General features: G+C 47.9%; 1 protein-coding gene across 7 annotated transcripts in view; it reads right to left on the bottom strand.

Annotated features, from left to right (window-relative positions):
- The window catches only part of dock10 (dedicator of cytokinesis 10), a 526558-nt gene that overhangs the window by 200784 nt on the left and 313540 nt on the right, over positions 1-12234 (bottom strand). For all 7 annotated transcript variants that reach the window (XM_072474508.1, XM_072474511.1, XM_072474505.1 and 4 more), the window contains exons 4-5: positions 967-1049; positions 381-453 (exon numbers count right to left, since the gene is read on the bottom strand). In XM_072474508.1, the coding sequence (XP_072330609.1) occupies positions 381-453; positions 967-1049 (156 nt within the window). The remainder of the gene's footprint in view (positions 1-380; positions 454-966; positions 1050-12234) is intronic.

The raw sequence follows: 12234 nt of genomic DNA, 5'->3' as shown, positions 1-12234 counted from the left end.
ATCTCTTTCAATCCAGTAAAGATTGCACATGGATGACACATTCCTGGAGTACATTTTTAAGCTGAAATAAACTGATTATGAATGACGTAAATTTTCATAGACAAGTAGCAATGCTTTCTTTTGTTCTGTCCCAACGTGGGGCTGCTATTTAAATTTTAATTGTCGCTAATTATGATGCAACTGCAGGCTGAAATTTATTTTTAGATTTGGTATTCTATTTGGTGAATCTGCAGTCACAGAAGTGGGAAGCAAACAACATAACTGTTAAATTACAATGTTGGCAGTGAATATTCTATCGTAAAAATAATGCCAGAGGATCCAGAGACCTTTACAATTTACATTATTGAACAATATTTCACGGTCTCTTCACATACACCTACCTCATCTTTTTCAATATCATCATGGTCAATCTCGAATGTGTGTGAAGGCAGTTTATCTGGTCTAAACTGTTTTCTGCAAAAGGAACACATTTCTAGTTATCTTAATCATCTGTTTTAAAAACAGTTTTGCTTTTCTCAAATTATACTTTCCTTTTTGCGCCCTCACCTATATCTATTTAATAGTGCACTGATTTTTTTTAAGGCACATTTTGCTATACCAACTATTGACAATTATGCATAATTTTTGAGATAAAAATAATAGGGTTTCTGCACAATTTGACTCAGGGGAGTGTGTCAGTTAATGAGTCTGGAAGTGGATTTAGTTTGCACTCTTTCTCCACTGCTTACACTACCTGGCACTCTGGCCCTCAGACTAGTTGATAAAAGAAGGCCCCAGTCAGAGCCTGGTCAGATCTATCCTCCCAGTAGGAACTACACTGGTAGTGAGGTACAGTAATAATGTGTATAATATATGAATTAAGCTAGTTACGTTTATGACGGTTTTGTTGCATTATTACATTGCAATAAACACTGATATGACAGAAATCTAAAGCAAAATACATCACTTCTTTTCAAGAAGACTTACCGAGGTAACTGTTTCAGATCCCCCGAATATTCTTCATATTTGTAGTTCACTGTATTCCAGTTGGAATTGTAGTACTTACAGGCCTAAGAAAGTGAGACAAAAGTTAGCAAAACAAGCCCATTTCCAACTTGCATCACCAGAAATTTAGTCCAAATAACAGCTTAATTCAAGGGTTAAATACTGCACATGCTAGAAATCAGAAAAACAGCAGAAAATGTTGGAACTACTCAGCAGGTCTGAAAGCATTTAAGTAGAGAAAATCCGTGTTAAATGTTTCAGGCCAAAGATCATCCATGAGCAGTCTGAAAAAGGTAATTGACCTGAGCTGTTAACTATCCTTTCCTCTCCATCGATGTTGCCTGACTTGCCAAGTCATTTCCTGTTTTTACTACCAAGTTGAATGGTTCTTATGGTGGGCGGCACAGTGATTCCAGTGCCAGGGGTCCAGGTTCAATTCCGGCCTTGGGTGACTGCGTGGAGTTTGCCCTGTGTCTGCATGGGTCTCTGCCCACAGTCTAAATATGTGCATGTTAGGTGGATTGGCCTTGCTAAATTGCCCCTTAGCATCCAAAAAATGTGTAGATTAGGTTAAGGGATTATTGGGTTAGGGCAGGGGAGGGGTGGGTTTAGGTGGAGTGCTCTTTCAGAGGGTCAGTTCAGACTCGATGGGCTGAATGGTCTTCTGCACTGTTGGGATTCTGTGATTTCTCATTAGTAAAGCAACTTGTGGTAAAGAAGAGATACCTTATGAACTGCTTAGCACCACAGGAGTTTAACCCCCACGTGACATTAATGAAGTTTCTGCATTTGCACATGAGTTACAAGTCAACTCACCACAGGAAATTAGGGCTGATAATTAACTGCGCAAATACCTTTGGAATGAGGAGAAACGTGTTGCTGTAATGCTAATTGACCTCTCCAGAAAGTAAACATTTTGAACCATGGATGGTACACTCATATAGGGAGTAAACTGTTCTAAAAAGAATACTCTTATTTTAATATTTTTTCATACTTTTGATTTCTTTCCTTTTCCGCTTTTAATTCAATCTTTTTATCATCAATTCCCTCTCTGCCTAATCCAACTCTAACAGGCTCACTCTAATTCACCCCCACCCCCTCCCCACCTCCTCACGTTTTCTGCATTCCTCTGTTTATTTCTTACTCCTTAAACTTTACTGGTTAAGGAAACAGGGCCGGGATTCTCTCAGCCCGGGGCCGGGCCGGAGAATCCGTGCGACCGGCGTGAATTGCGGGACGCCGCCCCGACGCTGGGACGCGATTCTCCGCATAACGGAGAATCGGCGCCATTGGCACCGGCGTGGGCGGCGCATCGCCCGTCGGGGGCCGCGCCCGCCGATTCTCGGCCCGGGATGGGCCGAGCGGCCGTAGCAAAAAAAAAACAAGTCCCGCCGGCGCCGTTCTAATCTGCTCTCAACCGGCGGGACTTTGGTGTGGAAGGGGGCCGGGGGTGGCCTGTGGGGTGGAGGAGGAACGACCCCCGGGGGGGGCCTCCGTTGTGGCCTGGCCTGTGATCGCGGCCCACCTCGGTGGGCCGGTCTCTCGGGCCTGGGGCCTCCTTTCTTCCGCGCCGGTCCCTTTAGCCCTACGCCATGTTGCGTCGGGCCGGCACGGAGAAGGGAGACACTGTGCATGCGCGCGTTGGCGCCGGTGCCACTGCCTCATGTGCGGACCCCACGCCGCCTAGTTGGCGCCGGGATCAGCAGCTGGAATGGCGTGGGTCACTCCAATCCTGTGCTTGCCCCCTGTAGGGGCCAGAATTGCTGATCCTGAGGCCACGTTGACGCCATCGAGAAACGCGATGCCTTTTCTGACGGCGTCAACACTTAGCTTCAGGATCACAGAATCCTGCCCCAGGTTTTTGGTCCCACCATTCTAGAAAGTACAAGATGACTTTTGCTCTCACTGTAATGTTATCATCTCAGACTTGCAGCAACTTACAGGACAAAATTAGGTCAGTGCAAACATCTAACTAATGCGGCACACTATAGAACGCTTAACTCTAATAAATTATTCACCGATGATTATGGAGCGCGTGCTCTTTAGCAGTATTTAAAGATGAAAGAAGATCATAATGATTTCCTGTAATTAACAACATGCTCTTTAAATATTTCAGTCTATTTCATATTCCTGGTTATTTTATCAAAACATTTAACAAAATATTCATTACCCTGATATGAATTTCCATACAACTCAAATCATCATTTTAAACTCATTATTCCATGACTTATTGAGAAAATGTATTTTGTTAATTTATAATTAAAGCAATTTACTCCAGTCAAGGAAAATTTATTTTATCATAATGTACAACATCCCTTAAATGATTCCATGTGATATATCTGGAAGAATATAAAGAATTCGAACCTATATATTATTTAGTTGCTTGAACACAATCATTATTTGAAGTACAAAGGTATTTTATAGTAAAGTTGCATTCAGTGACCATGCACATGCAGAATGACATACTGTCGATTGTGGGCTGGGTAGCAAACTCTGGAGTCAGGTGTATTGGTTCCTTAGAACAGAAACTGTTTGTAGGTTTGCTAGTTAACATACACTAAGCACAACATCACTATCACTGTCAATCCAGTCAAGTAGAAAATTCACCATGCCAACTGTTATCTAAACAATATAATAGTTGAATGTTGTGCTCTATATTATTGCAAAGGCTGAATAACTTTGTTTCCCAGGCTTTTGTAACTCTCAATGAATACTGTTGTCAAACTGGTACCTGCATTATACCGTCCTTATAAACAACAGGAGCATGCCAGTGAAGAACATGAGCAGAGAAAAAGAGTTCGGGGACAAGAGAGGAGAACCATATATCTTTCCCGAGAGCCAACATCAGTCACTTCTAGTCTATTCTGTTTTTGACTAACGGCAGTTTCCCAAGTAAAGTCAGCTTCCAGAAAGTCTTTCTCTACAGTTATTTGCCAAATTATTCTTGGCCTTCCATGCTTTGCTTTTCCATTCAGATGTCTTTCAATGCTTGGCACAGTGGCTAGGACCTCAGCATCCTGCATATGTGACTAAGCCAAGTAACAGCCTTTTGTCTCACAAATTGGATTACTTTAGCTAATAAGTCTTTTCTAATAAAAGCATTGCTGCAAAGCACACTTCAAATAAAGGTGAAGAGTCCAGGGTACTGTTGAGTCTCTTAGTTTGTTGCAAACATTGATGTCATCCGTTCCAACTGTCGCAATCTTGATTCCGCACCTCGTTCTGATTTGTAGTATTATTCTGTTGCTATTTGTTTCTGTGCACTCCTCTTTCCTGTCTTTCTAACAGTATATGTAATTTGTAAAATCTAGAGCTTCAAGGTCTAAGTCCACTGGTCACCCTCTTTGCTTTTGGCACATGTTACGGACAGAAGGGGGGTTAATTTAAAAAGCATTCATTTTCTCCTCTCACTACCCATCCGTAACAGAAAGGTGTTTTAATTTGTTTCCCTCTTTATAAATGGTGGTGCATTTCTGAACCCCTCACTTTTTAAAAATAAATTTAGCATACTCAATTCATTTTTTCCAATTAAGGGTCAATTTAGTATGGCCAATCCACTTAGCCTGCACATCTTTGCATTGTGGGGGCGAAACCCACGCAAGCACGGGGAGAATGTGCAAACTCCACATGGACAGTGACCCAGAGCCGGGATCGAACCTGGGACCTCGGCACCGTGAGGCAGCAGGGCTAACCCACTGCGCCACCATGCTGCCCCCTCATCCCCTCACTTTTTGTGTGATCCAATTTTCTATTGTAAGCGTCCTTCCTGTGTATTTTCCTTATTCCCATTTCTTTCCTTTTATTTTTATTACTTTAGCCCGTGGATCCATAATCAGGATGTGCATTTAAGCAGAAGATTCAAAGTTGAAATAGCCTGCTTGTCAGTACACTGTGTTCCCAGGTTTTATATTGTGGAAGGGAGAAGCCAGACTCTTCGGCACCGAGTGGATCTTAAGAATCAATTTTGGAGAGACTCGGTTTGATTGGTTAACTGGTATTAGTTGGGTGTTCTGCCTGACAATGGTCAGTAATTTATTCCTGCGTGATGTTTTCTGAGAGAAATGGGCAAAAAGGTTTAGACCTTGGAGGTGAAGGGACATTCCCTCTTTCTCCTGCTTACTGAAGCGAAAGAACTGCTCTATTGTTCTGGAAGCAGCGAGTGCCTGGCACATCCCTTTCTGTAAACCTGAGTCTGCAGACAAGGTAAACAACCTTTGCCAGAAAAAGCCATCTCAAGCCTCGAAGGAGAAAGTACCAAAACGAAAGCCTGAACTTCAGAAAGAAATTAACTGGAACTCATCCAAGTGCATCAGAGATACTTATCCTTATTTTAATTAATATTTTATTTTCCTTTCAACCACCCTTTCCCCTTGGTGTTGTTTGTCTGTGTGTGGGTGGAGAATGGGGGTAGTTAGGAATGGGGGCTTGGGTAAGGGGTAGTAGATAGTCAGCTACATTTTCTGTCTGTATAATTATAATAATTGTACATCATAAAAGATTACTTGTGTTAAAGTTACAAACCTGGTGAAGGTTGTTTATTGGGCTCAACCGAAGACCTTGTGCATTTTAAAATAAAACCTAATTTCACGTGTGCTGCGACTCTGGGTCAAGTGGGGCCGAAATTGACCGCACACTAGCCCTGGGTGTTGTGACATGATTAATAACCCCACAGCAACTCACGATAAGATGAACTCAAAGGGTTAGTTTATTTTCACACGGCCAAAACACAAAAGGAGGGTCACAACATCGCCTCCACACTCAGACAGTAAAAAGAGGGATAGCGAAATGAAAGTTTTACAGTAGAGGCCACAGAGGAAATAAATATTAGTTCAGGTGAGTTCCAGAATCCAAAAACTATGTCCAATTAGATACTCCTTCACGGAGGTCAGCGGTTAAAACTGACACTGTAGAATTCACCTTTCTGGTGGTGTCAACTTCACACAATGAGATAGACGTGCAGAGATGAATCCCTTTTGAAGGTGATGGTCCAGAATTTACAGCAGAAGCAGTGTAGTTGGGAGCCAGTTATTCCACCTGGGGAGAGATTCTTGTCCGTGAGGCTCCCACTTAGACGGTAAACAGCAGACTGAGCTTTTCAGTTAGGCAAGGCAATATTATTTTTCCCACAAGTCAGAGGCCCATGTCACATGACTCCCACCTCTCCACCATCTTTGACAAAGGATGTGCATCCATCATCTGGATTGCAAAGACTGTTAAATTTCTCAGCCATTGTGAATTGAAAGGAAAGTTAGAGGAACTTAGTAGACGATTAATCCCCTTCTGGCCAACCTGGGTTATTAAATGCAGATGGCCTTTGAAAAGCTCTCTTTGAAATGGGGTTGGACAATCCACAGGGGTTCATTGGTACATTTTCAGAGATAATGAGGTGTAGGTTTTCCTAAAACTGCCAAGTGGCTTCTTTGGTTCAGAGGTCATTGACAGACATGGGGCAGAATTCTCCCATTTTGAGACTAAGGGCGTGAATTAATGGCCTCATCGCGCCCGACTTGGTGACACGATGTGGCTGTTGAATCTCACGAGAAGCCTCTCACATGCCCAAAACACCTCGGAAGATTTAATGGAACCTGTCAAGATGTCACGATCTGGATCTCATTCACTGAGGGCGAGATCCACATAAAAATATTTAAATGAGCCATAAAGGACCCCACTCATTGCTGTGGTGTTCCAGGGTCTAAGGTTGCCAGTGGCCTCCATCCTGAACTCTGGAGGTAGCCCCTGATATAGTTCAGGGGAATTGCAACATCTGCAAGCCCCATTGTTTCAAATATATTTCCCGCCTGTGTGTTTTCCCGCTGACTTTGTGGACAATCTGGCATGGGGCATTGGGCCTATACCTGCATCCCATTAACGGCAAAACCAAAATTGGATGGGTTGGAAGCAGGTTTAGGTCAGGAACTTGATTTAACTTCAACATGTCTGACCTAAACCCACCCATCTATTTTGTTTGGTAATACACCCTCCATAGTTCTCGGGCAGAATTCTCTGAAAATGGGGCTATGTCCCCACGCTCGCGAGAAAACAGGCGCGAATCACTCTGGACTTTCTTGGAGAAAGTCCAGAGTGATTCTCCATTTTGAAGGGGGCTTGCAGAGCCACGGAGTAGTCCATGCAGCTCCAGCTGCCGATAGGGGGCCCTGCACTTCCGGACGCGGGTCTGCGAATGCGTGCGGCTGCCGCCTGCAGCGGCGCCCCCACGCAACATGGCAGACCCCGCACAGCAAGCCGGCCCCAACAATATAGGCCCCCCCCCACAGATCGCGCACACCCGCCAATCGGTGGCCCCCGATCGCAAGCTTGGCCGTCCTGAAGGCCCCACCCGGTGACGGATCCCCCCCGCCACCCACCAGGGCTGCCGCGGACTGGGTCTGCCGCCGCCAGTCGGAGCTCCAATCGGGGGGAATCATGAGGGAACCACGCCAGTGGGAACTCAGCCAGCTGCCGGCGGTGAATCGCCGCGGGGGTCTCTTTCAATGGCCCCGGACTGGCGCCGTGTCGACAGCGCCCGACTGGTCAGTTGCACTCAAATGGGAAGGAAAGTCGGGTGGTGTGTGCAATGGGTGGGCAGCCAAGTTGCTACCATCCATTGCACTAAATTTAATCCTTTTAATGTTATTCTAATTCTAATTTTTGATCAGCCTCGTTTGTGGCTTACTGATATGTCTCTGCCTAAATCACTTTGATCTATGTGCCTTTGCTGCTCGATTCTTCTTCAGTAGCAGCACAGCCATGAAATATTCCACTCTTTGCATGTTTTTGTTGAATATTCCTTTTTATTCATTCATGGGTCGTGGGTGTCGAATCCCTAATTGCCCTTGAAGGGGCAGTTACGTGTCAACCACATTGCTGTGGGCTAGAGTCACATATAGGGCAGACCAGGTAAGGATGGCAGATTTCCTTCCCTAAAGGACATTAGCGAACCAGATGTTTTGTTACGATAATCGACTCATGGTCAACATTAGACTTTTAATTCAAGGTTTTTATTGAATTCAAGTTTCACCATCTGCAGTGGCGGGATTTGTATCTGGGACCCCAGGGCAGTACTCTGGGTCTCTGGATTACTTGTCCAGTGACAATACCACTACGCCACTGCGTCCCTGCAATATGTAAAACATCAAGATTGTAAAAGAATCAGGTGACAGTACTCTCAAATCTGAGATTTGAGCCCCAGAGCAGTGCATTACACAGACCACGGGAGAGGTGTTTCTGTTAAATATTGTTTTCCGAGGCAAACATAAAAGGAATGCTTACAAGTCCCCAACAGCAAATTGTGTATTTTCAGTGATCATTGCGGCAACAGACCAGCATTTAATCGGTCGTGGTCATGCACAACAATGCTCTATCATTTGTACCAGAGGGCTGAATTTTTCTGCTCCACCTGCCGCAAGAACGCCATGGGAAAGACATGGACAATGGGGAAGTCCATTGACCTCAGACGGGATTCTCCGGTCATCAGACGGACGCAGCTGGAGATACCAGCCCTGTATAATACTCCATTTTATTCATTTATTGTACACTTCACATAGTATTTATATGGAGTTCAAAATTCTATCAGGATTTTGTTCTTTGTTCTGAGGCGTAGTGAGGGACGTTCCGCCAAGACTGCACTTGGTCCCGTTTCCTGCACTGAGGAGCTCCACTCACTCCACTCATTTTTTAATAGCATCCTGAACTCCTGATTCTCTCGACACAACCCCATAACCTACCCAAACCCCAACTCACTGATAAGGAGTGCTTGGGCCCTACTCAGATAGCAAGAACTTAGGGGCCTCCAATCCTCTGGGAGACCTCCCCAAGTGCCATGCCAACTGCTCCGTTTGTGGAGACCAGCGTTGACAGGTGCTTGCTTGAGATCTCCAAGGCGAATGGGTTAGATCCCAGGGTGTCGGTAGATCAGGCGAGTGCATAATAGAGTGAGACTAGTTGTCTCGCTCTAATATGGTGATTTTTCAGATAGTGTCCACCCACAATGGGTGGGATTCAGATCGGCATGTCTCGCGAGATCATGTTAGACCTCGCAAGGCATGGCGAGTCAGGTAGATCCGGGAAGAGGGATCTCCCGGCATCTATCTGTCGTGCTGCCGTTCGGGTGCAACGCAGCCAGTAGATCAGGCATTTTCAAAGTCGGGGGTGCGACCAGCAGGTAGGTCGCAGGCGGGTGTTGGGAGGGTCGCAGAGACGTCCATCGCGGCGCTCCCAATTGCGGAAATTTGCACGCAGCAGCCGACTTTTAACAATGCCGGCTGCGAGCGGCCTTCAAAAACCATACATTAAAATAATGCGGCCGCACTGCGCTTGCGTGCCTGCTCATCGGTGCGCATGACGGCCGCTCACAGCCGGCATTGTTAAAAGCCGGCTGCAAAAGGTTCGGGGAAAATAATGTGATTGGTTGCTTTCTGAACTTTGATGCTGTTGAAATGAAAATCTCTTACTCCAAGAATGGTCAGGATCTGGGTGTCGCATTTAAGATTGGGAAAGAGTGTCGCTGACATTTATTTCCGCATGTTCTATGCCACAATTGTGCTGTGGAGCTTAACTTTGGACAGATGGAGACTCCATACTTTCCGACACCAGAAGGCTTCACCGTCATCCAACAGGTTCCATTGAAGGAGCATGTACGAGGGCCCAAAAGGGGCCCAAAACCATTTCCTCCATTTTGCCAGCAGCAAACAACGTAAGAGAAAATGGTGGGTCGCGAAGATCGGCCGGCGTGGGCCGCGAAGGTCGGCCGGTGTGGTTCAGAAAGGTCAGCCCTCGTGGGCTGCGAACGTCGGCTGGCGTGGGTCGCGATGGTTGGCCCGGTTGGGTCCTGAAGTTGGTAAAAATAGGTCCCCACAAAAAACGTTTGAAAAACACTGTGGTAGATCACCCCCAAAATCCTTCGACAATTCTCATCTGATCCCAAAAATATTGTCAGATCTTGTTCGATCCCACAGACCTGCCAGACCTGATGGGTTTTTCCAGCATTTTCTGTGTTTATTTCAGATTTCCAGCATCCGCAGTATTTTGCTTATACGATATTAGCTTGCGGTTCAGCTGATAATATGAGCTAACTATTACAGAGCGACTCACATTTGATGTTTACAATTCATCTGTGGCAATGGTAACCAAACCCTGCCTTCGCAATGGCAGGATCAGGAAAACATTCCACCCGCTGCTCAGATATGGATGTCGTGAAAAATAGTGCCCCGCATCGGCCACTCGCCCGACCCAGACTGCCCGCACACATAGCCCACAGTCCCGAATGAGGCCCTCCTGACTTCCGATCAGCCCTCCCCTGACTGTGGCGGCCACAGACTAAGTCTGCAGCCGCCTCACAAGTTTCCTGAACGGCAGGACCAGATTAGAACTACGCCATCGGGAATTCGGCCGGTCAGGGACGGAGAATAGCAGGGCGGGCCTCAGACAATGGCCTTAGGCAGTGGATACTCAGCGTGACATACTCCACGAGGCCGTTTGATTTTGGTGTCGGGTGCGGAGAATCCAGCCCCTTGGTTGGCTCACATTGGGCGAACTTCTCCGGAAACGGCGCGATGTCCGCCGACTGGCGCCCAAAACGGCGCAAATCAGTCGGGCATCACGCCGCCCCAAAGGTGCGGAATGCTCCGCATCTTTGGGGGCCGAGCCCCAACCTTAAGGGGCTAGGCCGGCGGCGGACAAATTTCCGCCCCGCCACCTGGCGGAAAAGGCCTTTGGTGCCCCGCCAGCTGGCGCGGAAATGACATCTCCGGGTGGCGCATGCGCGGGAGCGTCAGCGGCTGCTGACGGCATTCCCGCGCATGCACAGTGGAGGGGTGTCTCTTCTGCCTCCGCCATGGTGGAGAACGTGGCGAAGGCGGAAGGAAAAGAGTGCCCCCACGGCACAGGCCCGCCCGCGGATCGGTGGGCCCCGATCGTGGGCCAGGCCACCGTGAGGGCACCCCCCGGGGCCAGATCACCCTGCGCCCCCCCCCAGGACCCCGGAGCCCGCCCGCGCCGCCTTGTCCCGCCGATAAGGTAGGTGGTTTAATCTACGCCGGCGGGACAGGCATTTTAGCAGCGGGATTTCGGACCATCCGGGACGGAGAATCGCGCGGGGGGGCCCGTCAACCGGCGCGGCCCGATTCCCGCCCCCGCCGAATATCCGGTGCCGGAGAATTCGGCAACCGGCGGGGGCGGGATTCACGCCAGGCCCCGGCGGGGGGTCGGAGAATCTCGCCCATTATATTGCATTTGGTTTTGTTTCTTCTTGTCTGTGGACTGTACATCTGGAAAAATAGGGAATAGAAAGCCAGGACTCCCTGACCCTGAAGTCAACTTCCTTCATCCTCAGCTGCCCATCAGGAAAATACTTTCCCCTCTCTGCTGGACTGAAACATATCAAACCAATTCTCCAATTTTAAGAGCATTTAAAAACCCCACATTTTAATTAACCATGTGGCCCAGACAGAAATACGCCTACCATGAAGCTCCCAGCTCGCTATCACACACCCCATGACAATTTGGGCAAATTTCTGGTTATCAGTGAAATCACTAAAAAAGAAAATCCAAATTCTGTTTTAAGTTAATGTTCATTGACACCCCCAATACAAATGGAATTTTCTTCCATTTTCCAAATTATAACATGGATAAATAAAACAACTAAAATGTGTGAGGAAAGGTTATGGGCTCGCTTCGGCAACTTCTTTTCTGTTTTTAGCTATAATAAAGACAAAGAACAAAGGAAATTACAGCACAGGAACAGGCCCTTTGGCCCTTCCAGCCTGCGCCGATCCAGGGGCGAAATTCTCCGGTATCGGCGCGATGTCCGCCGACTGGCGCCCAAAACGGCGCAAATCAGTCGGGCATCGCACCGCCCCAAAGGTGCGGAATTCTCCGCATCTTGGGGGGCCGAGCCCCAGCCTTAAGGGGCAAGGCCTGCGCCGGACTATTTTCCGCCCCGCCAGCTGGCGGAAAATGCCATTGGTGCCCCGCCAGCTGGCGCGGAAATGACATCTCCGGGCGGCGCATGCGTGGGAGCGTTAGCGGCCACTGACGGCATTCCCGCGCATGCGCAGTGGAGGGAGTCTCTTCTGCCTCCGCCATGGTGGAGAACGTGGCGAAGGCGGAAGGAAAAGAGTGCCCCCACCGCACAGGCTCGCCCGCGATCGGTGGGCCCCGATCGCGGGCCAGGCCACCGTGGGGGCACCCCCTGGGGCCAGATCGCTCCGCGCCCCCCACAGGACCCCGGAGCCCGCCCGCGCCGCCTTGTCC

The sequence above is a fragment of the Scyliorhinus torazame genome, chromosome 14 (assembly GCF_047496885.1).
Source record: "Scyliorhinus torazame isolate Kashiwa2021f chromosome 14, sScyTor2.1, whole genome shotgun sequence".
NCBI lineage: Eukaryota > Metazoa > Chordata > Chondrichthyes > Carcharhiniformes > Scyliorhinidae > Scyliorhinus > Scyliorhinus torazame.
Note: the sequence above shows the minus strand (reverse complement) of the source record. Positions and strands in the feature narration are given on the sequence as shown.